This window comes from Chamaea fasciata, unplaced genomic scaffold (genome assembly GCF_029207755.1).
Source record: "Chamaea fasciata isolate MVZ Bird 193981 ecotype frontalis unplaced genomic scaffold, bChaFas1.0.hap1 SCAF_7, whole genome shotgun sequence".
In the NCBI taxonomy this organism is placed as follows: domain Eukaryota; kingdom Metazoa; phylum Chordata; class Aves; order Passeriformes; family Sylviidae; genus Chamaea; species Chamaea fasciata.
Genome location: NW_027094092.1, coordinates 6,571,384 through 6,587,708, shown reverse-complemented (window position 1 = coordinate 6,587,708; position 16,325 = coordinate 6,571,384). Strand labels below are relative to the sequence as shown.

The 16,325-nt window shown below is 48.8% G+C and overlaps 2 protein-coding genes and 1 pseudogene across 2 annotated transcripts; 1 reads left to right on the top strand and 2 right to left on the bottom strand.

Annotated features, from left to right (window-relative positions):
- The first annotated feature begins 1,534 nt into the window (after positions 1-1,534).
- LOC136291690 (mas-related G-protein coupled receptor member H-like) lies at positions 1,535-2,524 on the top strand (annotated as a pseudogene).
- A 1,881-nt stretch (positions 2,525-4,405) lies between these two features.
- Positions 4,406-5,611, bottom strand: LOC136291689 (proto-oncogene Mas-like). The gene has a single exon (XM_066186834.1). The coding sequence runs from the start codon at positions 5,488-5,490 to the stop codon at positions 4,537-4,539; it is 954 nt and encodes a 317-aa protein (XP_066042931.1). The 5' UTR covers positions 5,491-5,611; the 3' UTR covers positions 4,406-4,536.
- Positions 5,612-10,616: 5,005 nt separating this feature from the next.
- LOC136292066 (mas-related G-protein coupled receptor member A8-like) lies at positions 10,617-12,296 on the bottom strand. The gene is made up of 2 exons (XM_066187312.1): positions 12,216-12,296; positions 10,617-11,950 (listed from the first exon to the last, which is right to left on the bottom strand). Exon 2 carries the CDS (start codon positions 11,837-11,839, stop codon positions 10,919-10,921), a length of 921 nt encoding a protein of 306 aa, XP_066043409.1. The 5' UTR covers positions 11,840-11,950; positions 12,216-12,296; the 3' UTR covers positions 10,617-10,918.
- Between the last annotated feature and the right edge of the window lie 4,029 nt (positions 12,297-16,325).

Below are 16,325 nucleotides of genomic sequence, written 5' to 3'. Positions count from 1 at the left end.
CATGCAAGGGGCTTCTGGCTTTCCCTGCGTGTGCCAGGTGGTCCATCCATCAATGCAGAAGGGGATATAAATCATTCCCACGGATGGAGGATGGCAGAGGGGTGAGAGAGATGAGCCAGAGGCTTTCATGAGTGAGAAATCATTAATGTGCAGACATACAACAGCACAAGTTGCTCAGTGCCTCTAGTGACAAATAACTTGTGCTCAAAGTCTTCTTCCAACGTTCTTCTGGGAGAAATTTTCAGGAGTTGCACCTTTCTCCATCCCCCCCTCATGGATGGACACTGAGACTAAGTTCTCTCCTTCTTTCAAGTCTTCTTCTGGCTCCAAATCCTGAAACTCCAGGCTGGACACCCTGGAGAGCACATGGATCTTGTGGATTAACATATCCATCAGTCCTGGGGATGACAAGCACAGGATGCAAGTCCAAAGGAGATGGAAAACACATGAAAGAGGGGCAGAAAATAAGCAGTAAAATGCCAGTCCCCGTGCTGTGAAAGGCTGAGGTTGTGTGGCAGGAACCACTTGGAGATAAGAGCTCTTTGGCAGCACCATGTACCCCACAGACGTAATCTCTGAGGAGACACATGCCCAGCAGGGGTGATTAGGCTGATGATTGAGATTAGACAGGATGGAATTAGAGGCTGTGGGCGAAGCCCTCGTGCAATCCCGTGTCTGGGCACTGGTGATTTCCCACAGGAAGTGGACGCAAGGACAATGCTCATCCCCATGGCTGCTGCTCAGGGGCTTTGTCATCATCTCATCCAGATGTCGCCATCCAGAAGAGGTCTGGAATTTCTAAGGGGTTCAGATAACCCTGTAATACCCTAATGGATCGTAGTGGAGTACCACTTCCATGGATCTGCCCTCAGCAGAGGAGGGTTTTCACCCAGGATTCCCAGCAACTGAAGGGACATAATATGACCAGTGCTGTCCTCCCATTTGCGTTGTTTTACATCCAGTAAATGATGTTTAAGATTCTAAAGTCTGAGTGCCTGCATTAATAAGATCATACCAGATCAGCAGCTCCTCATGAAGAACTGGGGTGAGGAGAGGACGCAAGTGACATGGCCACCTCCTCCTGACAAGATCTCTGTCCCTGGGACATGTGAGGGGAAGCTGTCGCCGATGTGGGGAGATTGTGAGAGGAGGCTGTGACCATGGGATGTGATCTCTGGGCCAAGGGCTGCAGCCACACACGAGGGCTGAGCCTGAACCACAGCCAGTGGTTCCAGTAGCCATCCCCAAAACCTTTCTCCTGGTGCTGCTGTGACAGCGTTGTTCCTGCTGGAGGTAGAAGTCCAGGGATGGACTGGTGGGAGATGGCTGCTGTCCAGGGTCAGGGCTGGAGGGGTGGGAGCCTGTCCTGGGCACTGCAGGGGTGGGAGTTCTTCCTGGGGCTGGTGTGGGGCTGTGTGGACAGATGAGAAGTGCTGGGAATACTGATGTCCCTTATTTCCCTCGGGTTTCCTGTCTCTCCCTAGGAGGTGGTGGGAAAGGGAGAAGGCAGCTGCTGGAAGCAGGACATTTCACCATGGAGGAGAACAGCACAACAAACTTCACCATGAATCATACGCTTTATGGATCTCTGGATTGAGAGAAATTTATCCCAGATCCATGCTCGAGCATTCCCTACAGCCTGATTGCCTTTGCAGGAGTGTGCCTGGGGATTTCCCTCTGTGGGCTGGCAGGGAATGGGGTGGTCATGTGGTTCCTGGACTTCCACACAAAGCAGACCCCTTTCACCGTCTACACCCTAAATCTGGCTGTTGCTGACTTCTCCCTGCTCCTCCTGCTTCTCCTGCTTCTGTTGGCTTTTCTGACCTTAGCAGCATTTTGCACATCTTTGTGGCCTTCTATTCATCACTGTGAGCATTTTGTGTTTGTCCTTGGGTTCCTGTGCCACCTGTTTGACCTGAGCAGCCTGGGGCTGCAGGCAGCCCTCAGCGTGGAGCGCTGCGTCTCCGTCCTCTGCCCCATCTGGTACCGCTGCCATCGCCCCCTGCACCTCTCGGGCCTTGTCAGCGGGGCCCTCTGGGCCCTCGCAGGGCTTTTGGTGTCCTCCCTCTACGTCACCTACACCTGTACTAAGGACTCTGAGAGCATCGTGGCACATGTAGCCCTGGTCATTTTGGTGGTTTTTTCTCTGATGATGTTGGTTTCTGACCTGTTCCTGTTCCTCAAGCTGCGCTGTGGCTCCTGGAGGCGGCAGCCAGGGAAGCTGTTTGTGGCCATCCTGCTCAACGTGCTGCTGTTCTTTGCCTTTGGCATCCCTTTCAGCCTGAAGGTTTTCATCAATCTCCCTGATTCTGGTAATTTTTTCCCAGAAGACCCCTCTTTGTTTCTGGCATTGCTGAACTGCACCCTCAACCCGGTGATTTGCGTGGTGGTGGGGAGCTGCTGGCGGCGCCGCTTCCAGCGCTCCGTCAGAGTGGCTCTGCGGAGGGTGTTTGAGGAGAAAGCTGGGAGTGACGCGGGGAGCCACGGCCCTGGGGACAGTGTGGTGGAGGTGACAGCTCTGTGAGGCACTTCTGGACATGTGGCACCCAGAGATGTGGCACCTCAGAGACAGACAGGAGTATGGAGTCAAGGACACTCCAAGCAGTGTAGCCTGACTCAGTCCAGTTCCCCAGGGTATTCCCCATGGAATGACCCGCCATGCCCCATCCATAGGGAATGAACTCTGTTGATGAAGCCAAGATTGCAACAATGGGCAGAGCAAGGGCTGCTGGGTTGGTGATGGTGGGATTTGGGGTGTAGGGTGTAAGAGATGAGTGAAAATTACAATTTGGGGAAAAGAGAGAGAAAAAGAGAGAGAGAGAGAGAGAGAGAGAAAGAGAGAAAGGGTTAAAGGGAGAAGGGGTGAGAGACAGAGAGAAAATATAAAAGAATGAAATAAAGATGAATACAAGGGGAAAGAAAGAGAAACTAAACAGGAGAATTAATGGGGGAGAAACAGCGGAAAAAAGAATGGAAGAAAATAAGAAAGTAAGGGAGAAAGTAAAAAATAAAGATTGAGAATGACAAAGGATTTGCTAGGACAGGACAGATGAAGAAGGATATCCCTAGTGTGCTAAATCCCCATTAATAGTTTTGTCAGTCACACAGGGGCTGGTCCTGCTCCCTCTGCAATCATTGGAGAAAATGTTATTCACCTAAGCACAGCAGTGTTTTACCAAAAACCACCTGGAATTAGCTGTTAGAAAATAAACTTGGCTTTTCTTTTTTCAGTAGACACTGACTGGAAGGTTCTTCCTGTGCCTTAAATAAAAAAATGATTTCGCTGAGTTTATATTCTCTATGTTTTTATCATGTGATAAATCAGATAACAACAAAACCAACAACAACAGCTTTCAATACTATTTTTATCCCTTTGGGAAAAAAATAAACAGCAACAAAAAAGAGACTTCTGGTCTTTTTAACAATACAAAAATGTTTTGTTTGTCCCAATGATAAAATCATTTGAGATATCAAAAAGAGAACATTTTGAACATGAATTTGTGAGGTTTTTCAAAGAAAATTACCAACACTGACTTCTTGTAACAATTTTGGTTAAAAGAATAAATGTCAGGTAGTCTGATAATGGAAATAATCCCATTTTGCCCCTCAAAGGATTTGGTTTAGAGAATAATGTGTTGCAAATCATGGTATTGATTTACCTTGTTCTGTTTCCTGTATTTTTCCCACTATCATTTGATTGATTTCTGTTGGTAAAGGAGATCCATGTAAAAGCCATGGATTCCAATCTGTCCTTTTGAAGGAAGAAATAACAACACAATGCATGATGGAGATAAATGCAGAGACTCTGCCAAGGGCTTGAAGAAATTAAAATAACATGCACCAATATAATAATATAAAATAATAACCTCCAGTCATGTGTTTCTTTGAAATACAAGACAAGGGAGGATGAAACTCAGTGAAAAAATTTTTAATGCAAGTTGGAAGGAGCTGGAGCCCTTTTCTGCTTGGTGGGGTGGAAACATCCCTGGTTCAGACAAGAAATGGACTTGGGGGATGTGAATCTTTTCAGTCCTTGAAATGCTCACATTAGGAAGCCCAGAATGGCTCTGTGAGCCACAAAAGGCTGTGTGTGTGCTCAGACATGGGAATTCTAAATTAAGAGGGAGAGATGGATTCTCCTTCCAGGAAATTTTACATCTGCTTCCAACAGGAGGATTGTTGGTACCAATCTCATTTTCAGAGATCTGAGTGAAAAGCAACACTGAGAATTTATGAGTTTATGAATGACAAAGATTTGTCCAGAGCAGGATTTCTTGGATAAAATTCAGACACCAAGACATTTCAGCCTTATCAAATGAATATTATTTAATAGTCACTGGAAAGAAACAGGAACTTTTAATGTGTCCTAAACACAGGTCAGGTAAATCCTGAGGTCCAGGTGCTTATGTGCCACAGATGGGGACTTAAAATACTGACCAAAAGTATCTACAAAGAGGGTACTGAGGGTCAGGTGAGATGAACCTTCGCCAGTACCTCGGAGTTCTTCAGTTCTGCCAAGACATTCCAGGCAGGGTTTTAGGAGGACATGGTTATCGTGTCCCGGGTTTCCCGCTCATCTCTGTCATCTGCCGAGTCTTGGAAGGCCCTCTGGAATGCCTGCCTGAGGGTGAGCCTGAATTTCCGATCCCTGTAGCTTCCCACCAGGAAGTAAATGATGGGGTTGAGGGTGCTGTTGACGCAGGACAGCACAAAGCCAATCTCCGGGGAATACAGGAACTTATGGCCCAGAAGGTCCAGGAAGATGAGGACACTGAGGGGCACAGGAAAAATGAGGAAGAGGAGGATGGTGAGCATGATGACGGTGAAGAGCCGGCCCGTTTGGAAGGTTTGGAAGCTGCACTTGACCCGCAGGAAGAGGGTGAAGCTGAAGAGCAGCATGAGGGGCGCACAGACGAGGAAATTAAAGGCTCTGCTGGTGATGAGCAGGCGCTGGCAGACCCTGGGAGAGGGGTGAACGGTGCACAAAACATATCCCAGAGTGTTCAGGAGCAGGGACAGGGCCCAGAGCAGGCCGGACACCACGGCAGACAGGTGCTTCGGGCGGTGTGTCTGGCACCAGATGGGGGACAGCACGGACAGGCAGCGCTCAATGCTGATGGCAGTCAGCAGGTACAGCCCCGTGCCGTACATGAAGAGATCCAGGAAGAGGAATATCCCAAACTGCACCCCCACGTTGAACTGCATCAGGTACTGCACGGTCTCCACGGCGATGCACAGCAGGTAGCCGAAGTCGGCGGCCGCCAGGTTCAGGATGTAGACGGTGAAGCGGTTCCTGCGGATGCGGAATCCCAGGTACCACAGGACCAGGCCGTTCCCCACCATCCCACAGGCAGCACTCAGCAGGCAGAAGCTCTCCATGAACTTGAGGACAGTGTAGGATGGCTCTGGTTGTCCCACAGCCCCGCTCTGGTTGGTCCCAGGAGCCTGGATGGCTGTGGTTGGGGGGATTGGTGTGGTTAAGGGTGTCATAATGGGTGATTCAGACCTGGGAGCAGAGAGGGGAGAGGTGGTAACTCCAGGGTGACTTTTCTAGAGGGATTCCTTGGTTTGTTCCCCAGCTTTGTAGCTAGAACTTGATTTAATGGAACCTCAAACTAATTTGGTTTGGAAGGGACCAAGAGCCTTGAGAAACAGGACAAAGGGTAAAGGCTTCACACTGCCAGAGGGTGGATTTAGATGGAATATTGAGAATAAATTCTTCCCTGGGGAGGGTGGTGAGGCTCTGCCACAGGTTGTACAGAGAAACCGTGCCTGCCCCATCCTTGGAGGGCCACCACACACTCCAGTTGCCAGCAGCAGCATCCCAGATCCCTGTGGCATGTCAGCCTGGCTAGGAATCATCTCACTCCAGCTTTCTAGGTATTCCTTGGAATTCACTGTAGGATGCTATCTGACTCCGAAGTGAGTGTAGAAGATGACTCAGATGAAACCTCTAACTTTCTAAGTGTTGTAGCCAAGAGAGCAGCATTGATTTGGCTCTTCTCAGAAGAAATGTCACTGCTGGAATCCTACATCATCCCTCTGCTGTGTGCCTGTGCTCCAGCTCACACACAGAATTTATTATTCCATGAATCTTTCTGGAAACTGCGTGGTAAAGATGAAGTCCCACTGAAATTGTGGTATACAAGTGTCAAAATGAGATTTGAACCAGAAATCAAAGTTTCTCCGCACATTTGTAGTGCACGGTCCTAAGGATCCACCCCAGGAAAGAGAGGGAGCCAGTTCAGGCAGTTCAAAAGACAAGATTTTGGGATTGGGATTGCTGTAATAATGAAAGAGGAAACTGACATGGAGACAATCTGCTTTTCCCATGGGTCTCCTTGCTGAGGCTCTCTCCTGTTCCTCATTTCCTGGAGAAAGCCAAGAGCAGAGTAGAAGCAGAGCCCTGATCCCATCAGAGGATGTGAAATAGTTCCCTGTTGGTGAGAGCCCTGGAGAACAGGAGGCAGCAGGGAGAACAGGGCTTGTGGCAGGACCTGGGACAGACCCCGCTGCGGACGCTGCTGGGGCTCAGCCCGTGGGCTTTGCTCCCCTTTCCCAAGTGACCACTCCAGGGAACCTCTTGAAGATCCTGACCCAGGGACAGCAGTTGGTGTGTGTGAGATGTGAGGTGAGTCCACTGTGGGGAAGTTCTCCAGGCTGTGAGAGGAAACAAGGTCAGACTCTTCTCCTTCTACTTAATCAGTGCCCCCACATTGGGCAGAATCTGGTCATGCTCTTTTTTTTCAGTTCAGAGACATCCATAGTGTATTAAATAGTATAAATCTTGTGGGATTGGAGAAATGAGCCTTTTGCTGACATTGTTCACCAGGGACAGGCTCTGTAGCAAAGCCCGGATGATGGTCAACAAATTTTTGGTTTAGAGTTACCACATAGGAAACAAACAAAAGACATAAATGCAAATTTAATTTAGGGCTAGGTACAAAAGAACAAAGATGAGTACAAGATGGATTTTGGCTGAAGGTGCTGTGCAGTGTCCCTGTTCAGCTCCTCCCGAGGGTGGCCAGGTTGAGGATGAAGGTGCTCCAGGGCTTCCTTGGACTTTGCTTCACTTGTCCAACAATTGCTCCCCTTGTGTGAGGATAGCAATATCCGGCTAGCTGAGCAGCTGTCGGTGAGCCCTGCAGGACTAAGTGCCCCTGAAAGGAAGGGGGAAGCTGGCCAGCGATGACTAAATCCCTCTGGAAAGGAGGGGAGCTGCAGGGGATGACGAGGCAGGGGACGTCAGTCCAGAAAAGAGACATTTTTTAACTTATGACCAAGCTGTTACAACAGCATGGTAAATCCTTGCCTTTACACGACTTGAAAGCTCTATTGAGATGGACAGCAGTTAAGCTACCAGGAGTTACCAAGTCCACAATCTTTATGACAGATTTGTGGGACAAGGTAGGAATGAAACTGTGGGATTGTGCAATGAAAGGGATCAAAACGGTTGCAGAAATGCTCCCTTCCTGGTGGGTGATTTTTGAGGTCCTGAAAGCCCAAGAAAACTCCCATGCTAAAGATAAAGGGGATGCCTCCTGCCTTCCCTTTGTGGCGGAGCCTCAGAGTTCTTTACAATCTGGAGAGATCCCATCCCTCTCTACACAACCCACGGCCCCCCACTCTTAGGAGTGAGAGAGAGAGAGAGGGGGCCCTCGTGATCCGTAGGGACATTCACCGCTGGCCACTGCCCAATCAACAACGATGGTGACGGAGAGCACCCCTCTGACCTGGGACCTGCCGACCCTGGAAAAGACCCAGATCTTTGTGCCCCTGCATAGTGCCTGCCAAAAGCTGTGGCTGTGGCTGCTGCTGCTGCTGCAGGGGGTGCAGCCCCCTGCCTGGCACCAGCCAGCACAGCCGTAGCCTGCACAGCACGCTGAACCTATAGCACATCAAAATACCAACTTCAGTCAGTGCTATGAACTGACTGAAACTCTGTTAATATTTAACCGGTGATTTATGGTTTTTAACAGGATTGTCACTGGAAAAATTCAAAGGTGTTTGTGTGGATGTGGTGTTTTCCTACATACTGGTAACATAGCAAGACTGTATTACTGGGAGGAATTGGCTAAGTCATGAATTTTACATTTTTTTGTTCACATTTAAGAAAACTTTGAACCTTATTTGTAGTAATTGAGATTTAGCTCTAATTAGTACATGAAACTCCACTGTTAGCAATACCAATTGTTTGCTTTTTACTTCATAATTTTAACAAGGCAGCACTGAGGAATGAGTAGCAATTCCATATTTTGATTGTTATTAGGTGTAAGTTGTTTAATACCCTTTTTTGCCGACTGCTTTACAAACCTTTACATACTGTTGTATAGCTATTTACAAGACATGTATTATTTTAAGAAACTTTCCTAACTACTATTACTAAAAGGCTTTTAGAATATATTTCGGAAACGCTTCCAGTTAAGGCCTGGGCCATGGCCAAGTCCTAGCCTTAGCTGGTTGAGAAGTATGCCAATAAATCCAAGTGGGTTTTGCACCAAAACTATACTCAGGTCATTGTGACTTGCCAAATTTAGACTGATAATGGCTAGGCCTCCTTTTGAAGTGAACTTGGAAACCTGTACCCGGGAAGGATTCTCCAAGCCCCCACTCTAATATGAAGCTTACTGATTATTGCAGACTCGAGGTAATGGTATAACATTAAAGGAATTGAAAATGCATTGTTTTAAATCACCATTTCGTTTTTCATATACTGTTAATCGCATATATTATTTGATTTATTTTTGCTTAGTGTAAGTTTATTGTTTTGTCACATATTGTATTACTTTTTATGTTGTTTTTATGTTCATAAAGAGAGACACAGATGTTATTAAAAAACAAAAGAATGAGGAGTACGGCTCTTTAAGAACGTTATTATTTACACTAAATTTTTTGAAAGCAAATCAAATCAAATTAAATTTGGTCCCTAGCAGAGCGATACATTTCTATCATTGCAGTGCAGGCTCCCACAGCCCAAGGGAAGGACAGCAATCAGTCACTTGCAGCCAGCTTGTCAGCATTTAGAGCCCACCCGAATTACTGCCAATCCTCTTGATGATGCAATCACAGCCATTAGAGACCCCGGTGCTGTGAATCCCCTTCCAGCCCTTCACCAGAGCTCCTCCTCCTCCTCAGTCCTGGGAGCACTTGTGGTTGTTTTCACCTGATCCCATACTGTCCCTTTGCCAGCAGGGACATCTTCCACTGTGCCAGGTTGCTCCAGACACCATCCAACCTGGCCTTGGGCACTTCCAGGGATGGGGCAGCCACAGCTTCTCTGGGCAACCTGTGCCAGGGTCTCCCCTCCCTCACAGGGAAGGATTTCTTCCCAACATCCCATCTGAATCCACCCTTTCTCAGTGGGAATCCATTCCCCTTGTCCTGTCACTCCATGCCCTTGTCCAAAGTCCGTCTCCACCTCTCCTAGAGCCCTGTCTGTCAGCACATGGATCATGAAGTGTTTGTCCTTGAAAGGATTGGCCTGGTGAGGGGATGTGGGATTCCATAGCTGGGGACACAAACATGGTGTCAGCAGGGAAGAGAGGTGACAGTTCTGGTCCCAGGGCCACCACACGTGCCAGTTTCCAGCAGGAGCATCCCAGATCCCTGAAGCATGTCAGCCTGGCTGACAGCCTCACTTCAGGTTTCTAGGTATTCCATGGAATTCACTGTAGGCTACTGTCTGACTCTCAGGGGAGTGCAGAAGATGACTCAGGTGAAACCTCTAACTTTCTAAGGGTTTTAGCTAAGAGAGCAGCATTGATTTGGCTCTGGTCAGAAGAAATTAAATTGCTGGAATCCTAAATCATCCCTCTGCTGTGTGCCTGTGCTCCAGCGCACACACAAAATTTATTATTCCATGAATCGTCTTGGCAACTGCATGGTGAAGGTGAAGTATACCACTGAAATTGTGGTATACAAGTGTCAAAATGAGATTTGAACCAGAAATCAAAGTTTCTCCACACATTTGTAGTGCACGGTCCTAAGGATCCACCCCAGGAAAGAGAGGGAGCCAGTTCAGGCAGTTCGAAAGAGAAGATTTTGGGATTGGGATTGCTGTAATAATGAAAGAGGAAACTGACATGGAGACAATCTGCTTTTCCCATGGGTCTCCTTGCTGAGGCTCTCTCCTGTTCCTCATTTCCTGGAGAAAGCCAAGAGCAGAGTAGAAGCAGAGCCCTGATCCCATCAGAGGATGTGAAATAGTTCCCTGTTGGTGAGAGCCCTAGAGAACCGGAGGCAGCAGGGAGAACAGGGCTTGTGGCAGGACCTGGGACAGACCCCGCTGCGGACGCTGCTGGGGCTCAGCCCGTGGGCTTTGCTCCCCTTTCCCAACTGACCATTCCAGGGAACCTCTTGAAGATCCTGACCCAGGGACAGCAGCTGATGTGTGTGAGATGTGAGGTGAGTCCACTGTGGGGAAGTTGTCCAGGCTGTGAGAGGAAACAAGGTCAGACCCTTCTCCTTCTACTTAATCAGTGCCCCATTCATTGGGGTAGAACCTGGTTATGCCCTTTTTTTTCTGTTCAGAGACATCCATAGGGCATTAAAAGCTATAAGTCTTGTGGAAGTGAGCAATGAGCCATTTGTTGACATTGTTCACCAAGGAGAGGATCTGTAGAAAAGTCCGGATGTTGTTTATTCAACAAATTTTTGGTTTAGAGTTACCACATAGGAAACAAACAAAAGACATAAATGAAAACTTAATTTAGAGGTAGGTACAACAGCACAAATATGTGCTCCCTGCAGAGCATCCCTCAAAAATCACACAAGGCAATTCCCCTGCTCCATTCTCATTCAGGAATTCATGACCACAGGGAGGGGGATCCTGTGGATATTCATTAATCAGGTGGCTCAAGGAAACCCTCAGCCACTCTCCCAGGGTCTTACAGCAGAGCAGTGGAAGGGATCACCAGGCTCAGACCATTGTGACCATGGAAGTATCGCTGCTGTGGGCAGTTTCTTCTTTCTGCTCATCAAAGACCCTCTGGAGGGAGAGCTGGAGAGACCTCAGGGAGCAAGGCCTCTGGAACCCCCCTGCCAAGAAGTAGATGAAGGGTTTGATGCTGCTGTGTGTGCAGTTGAGCAGGAAAAAAACCTGGGAAGGCACAATGATGAAAGCGAGGTCCTGCAGGAAATTACAGAGGCTGAGGAGGACAATGAAGAGCACCATGGGGAAGACAACCAAGTCTCGCCGCTTGGGTTGCTGCTTCTTGGAGCCCCTCATGGCCTTAATGAAGTCAATTGTGTGAAAAATGAGTATTGGTGCAGGAAAGAGGAGCAGGATGAGGACATGCATGAAGATGAGAGCTGCCTGGCAGTGCTCCTGCTGGTGTGACGGGCACAGGTTTGTCACTGCAGGAATGACAATGAAGAGAGCAAATAATGCCCAGTATTGGACATAGTACACCACCCACTGCAGGCGCAGAGAAACTACGCAGCGGCAGCAGAGCAGGCAGAGCCTGTACGTATAAGCCATATCGTTGATGTATATCAGCCGGAACAGTGCCCAGTAGTAGGAGACCGCTGATAGCTGGAAAAGGAAATTCAAGTACAGCTGGGGCATGATAGGAGAGCAGAACAGGTCCTCCACCAGGAAGAGGAGGGCAGAGGGGACTGTGAAGAGCAGGAAGAGAAAGTCAGCCAATGCCAGGCCATAGATGCCACGGTTATGGTCCTTCAGGCTGAGGAGGCAGACAACAGCCCCATTCCCAACCAGCCCACAGAGGCTGATGAGCAGTGTCACACTGTGTATGGCCACATTGGTGACATCTATCTCACACAGATCGTCCCCTTCAGTGGGTGAGGTGGGAGATAGGGACACAGTGGTCACCTCCATGGATGGATGCTGGGCACGCAGTGGGATGTGGCCCCTGGCTGTGGTCAGAGTGGATGGGGAGTCAGTGCTTGGAGAATCCCGGGATGGACCATGCGGCTCCTCTGCAGCTCCCTGCAGGGGGAAGGATTCAGTGGGGAGGAGTGAGATGTGCAGGGGAGGAGGGTGGTGGAAATGGTGGGGTGGGAGAGGGAGGTGGGAGGGTTGGGATGTTCAGCAGGGGATGCAGAAGGGAAGCACAGGGCAGAGGAGGGGGGAGCTGGGGAGGGCACTGCGGTCACCGGGAGAGGGTGGCAGGAAGAGAGCAGCTGCTGGAGGAGAGGGAGGTGGGGTAGGTGGAAAAAGGTAAGGAAAGGAGGAAGGAAAACATTCCACTGACCTGTTCCCAGTGGGGCAGCAGCAGGCAGAGGGGGTCTGTGCAGATCAGCAGCGCTTCCTGGTACCTCTTGCTCCTTTGGGATCAATATCCTAAAGTGGCTCTTCCCAGGTCAGTAACATGAAGGAGAAAGTGCTCAGATCACCAGGAGCTCCCCACTCCTGTGCCTCTGGCTCCTCTCCATGTCCTGTCCTGGTGCTGCTTCCCAAGGGTCGGTGCAGTCACGGGGGAGTCAGAAATTACACCTTTCGCTACATCAGAATTTGACTTCCTCAGAGTTATTTGTCTTTTTTTTTTTTTTTTTTTTTTTTTTTTTTTTTTTTTTTTTAACAACAGAAGTGACTTGTCAAAAGCTCTGTGAAATGTGGGGTTGTATTTCGTGTCAGGTAATAAATGTGGCCTGTGCAGTTGTTGTGAAATGTGTAAAACAAGGCCATGGGACAGTTATAAAAATGAGTTTTAATAAAGAAATGGAAAAAGCATGGAAAGAAGCTTTTCGGACAAATATTTTGCATGCTTATAAGCGAATGATGTGAGTTTTGAAGTTTTCACAATAACAGTTTTAAGAGGTTTTTTAGGCCTTTAGCATGTGGGATTGAACAATGCAGAAGTATCATTATTTGCTTTGAAACAAAATTATTATAAGCTCTGAGCTGCTTTGTAATGAGAGGTTTTGAACTATTGCTTTAGAATATACAAAAGGAGTGGTAATCACCTAAATTAAAGAAGAAAAGAAGCTTATCCTAAGCTAAAAAATTTGAGGATCCTGGAAAGGAAAACTGGACCCCGTCATCACAGATGCATAATCCTGGTAAGGGAAGCTAGACATCACCCTCACTGATTTACGATGGAAAAGAAAACTGGACCTCACCATCACAGATGTAAGAAAACTGTGCCTCACCATCAGTGATTTATGGCCCTGGAAAGAGAAACTGGGCCTCACCATCACTAATTTACAACCTCGAGGTGCAGAAGTTTGACATCACCGATAGGAACCAATCACAATGGGCTATAGAAATCGGACTTCACAAATAGAAACTAAGAGGAAACCACAAAAAAAAAGAAAACTGCTGAGAAGTACTTACGAAAATGCTCAATAAATACCAGCAAAAATCAGCAGCCGATGTGCAGCTGGAGGGGAAACCCCCGCTGTACCCAGTGTGCTGCTTTGCTCACACTTTACCATTTGAATTAATGAATTAATAAATTGATTGTTGCTTGATATATTGACTGAGTCAAGATCTTATTATTTACAGCCCAAATGAAATATTTTGCAAATGGCTCCTCATTTCCTCCAGATTAGAAACATACCCTCCCTGCAGAATGTCCTGTTCTCCAACTGCCTTCCCTCTCCCAACATTTTCTACCATTCCTTGTTTCTCTTCCCTGAGAGATCACAGTCCCTCCAGCAGCAAAGGGATGCTGGTGGTGCTGGTGGCACTGGAATGGTGGCAGTGCTGATAAAGCAGCTGGGTGCTTGTCAGAATTAACTCCCATTCCAGGAGGGCCCCAGGACCATTGCCAAAACCTGCCCTGGGACCAAGGATGCACAGCAGGGCTGCTCCTTGTCCTGTCCTGTCCCCATGCCATCCCCTTCTCAGCACTCCATTCCCACCCCATCCTATTACATCCCACAGGTTTCCCACAGAGCAGCCGCTCCCCCACTCTGAGTGTGGCCTGTCAGGCTCTGCTCTCCTCTGGGTTTGCCGGCATCCAGACCCCCTCCAAGCCCCTCTGACCCTCTCCTGACTCCTCCAGACTGCTCTGACATCCCAGAACCCACCCAGGGCTGCTTTTTTCCCCCTGACTACCCCCCTCCTCCCCCACTCCACATGGGACCCTGGCAGTGTCTCTGCTCCTCCTGGCCATAGTGTTCTAGGACCCAGGAGAGAGGAGGAAAGCCCAGCTCCAATGTGCTCCTCAGGAGCACACGGGATGATAAATGTGCCTGGAGCCAGTGCAGAAAGAAAGAAGGAGACCTGCAGTGGTTTTGGGGCAAGTTCTGTCACAAGAAGCAACATTTCATGGCCAAAGCAAAAGTCCAAGGCAAGGTCACCTTTAATGTTGCGGCACTCTGTGAATGCGATCAAGAAAAGATCCTTCTGTGTGTCCTGTGCAGGTAAGGAATTCCTGCTTCCTAAAGCTTCCCATTGTGTTAGAAAGTTTATTTCAGCCAATTTCCATGTCAAGATCCAGACGGGATGTACAGGGCAGAGGAGGGGGAAAGCTGGGGAGGGCACTGCGGTCACCGGGAGAGGGTGGCAGGAAGAGAGCAGCTGCTGGAGGAGAGGGAGGTGGGGTAGGGAGGAGGGAAAACATTGCACTGACCTGTTCCCAGTGGGGCAACAGCAGGCAGAGGGGGTCTGTGCAGATCAGTGGCGCTTCCTGGTACCTTGTGCTCCTTTGGGATCAAAATCCTAAAGCGGGTCCTCCCAGGTCAGTAACATGTAGAATAAAGTGCCCAGATCACCAGGACCTTCCCACTCCCATCCCACTGGCTCCTCTCCATGCCCTATCACCTCACAGGTTTCTACCATTCCTTGTTTCTCCTCCCTGAGGGGTCACTGTCCCTCCAGCAGCAGAGGGCTGCTGGTGGTGCTGGTGGCACTGCAATGCTGGCAGTGCTGGCAGCGCTGGTGAAGCACCTGGCTGCTTGTCAGAAACAACTCCCATTCTGGGAGGAGCTCCAGAATCCTTGCCAAAACCTGCCCTGGGCTCGTGGGAGCACCCCTGGGCCATGGACTCCCATTTCTATCATTGCAGTGCAGGCTCCCACAGCCCAAGGGAAGGACAACAATCAGTTGCTTGCAGCCGGCTTGTCAGCACTTAGAGCCCACTCGAATTACTGCCAATCCCCTTGATGATGCAATGAAAGCTATTAGAGACCAGGGGTGTTGGTTTGAAAGACAGGTATCTGCTAAGGAGGGCCAGGGCCTCCCTTCGAATGATTCTAATTTAGAAAATTAAAGGGGCTTTCAGGCAGGGGTATGGGAATAGGAGTAACAGTTCTTTACTAGTATGTATCACCAGGCAAACAAGAACTTCAGCAATAAGAATAACAGAACCAGGAACCTCGAGGGGCTTTGTTTCACAAAGTCTGGGGCAGTCCAATCTCTTGGGACTCAGAGAGCACCTGGCTGGAATTGTGGAAAATCCTGGGCTGGTGGATGATCAGAAACTCCACCGGTGGTAGCTGGAATGTCAGGGATGTCTGGGCATGGCAGGGAGTGCAGAGCTAGAGTAGCAAAAAACATCAAGGCAGCGTGGAAGAAACTGTGGTGGTGAGACAGGGCTGGCCCAGCAGGGCAGGGCGAGTCGAGCTCAGCGTTCCGGGGCCCACGAGCAGATGGTGGTAGATTTTCCCAGGACTGGATCCAGTTGGGACAGTGAACTCGTCCCACAGCAAGAAGCAGCCTGCCCGTGACCTCTCCGATGGGATGCTGAGAGGGAGAGAGCAAGCTGTCCCCAGCCCTGTCCTGTTGTTATCTCTCCCTCCTGACTTTTGGCCACCTCTTTGTTTTGGTCAGGCACACTTAAGCACTCAGTACTTAGCCTCCTAGCAACCTATGGGGGAAAAATTCTTTAGAGTGAAAAACGAACAAATGTAACCCCCAACATTATTCACCGCAAATTTTTTCCTATACCAATATATTACATTGAGTTTAAACCTTTAAAGTATATTCATATATACATCTAGATATAGATACAGACACAGTGTCATGGGTAGTTCACCCTAAAACAAGGTCCCCTTGAGGTATGCATCGGGTCTCTCCATCATTCTGCATCACCCACCATGTGCAACCTGGTTCCTGAGCAAAGACAACCCCACAGATGGGATTGTCTTTGCTGGAGGCAGAATTATTCCAAACAGGTTTTCCCAGCATACCTCTCGTGTGTAGCACTGGAACCTTATCTCCATCTGTTGTTTGCAAGGGCTCAGATTGGGTGGGACCTGCTCGGTTGGTGGAACCTCGAGTGTTCACCAACCATGTGGCCTTTGCTAAATTAATCTCCTGGTTTGTGAAAGTCCCCCACCCAGTGCCTTCAAGGTGGTTTTAAGCAGGCCATTGCACTGTTCAGCTTTCCCAGCTGCTGGTGCGTGATTAGGAATAT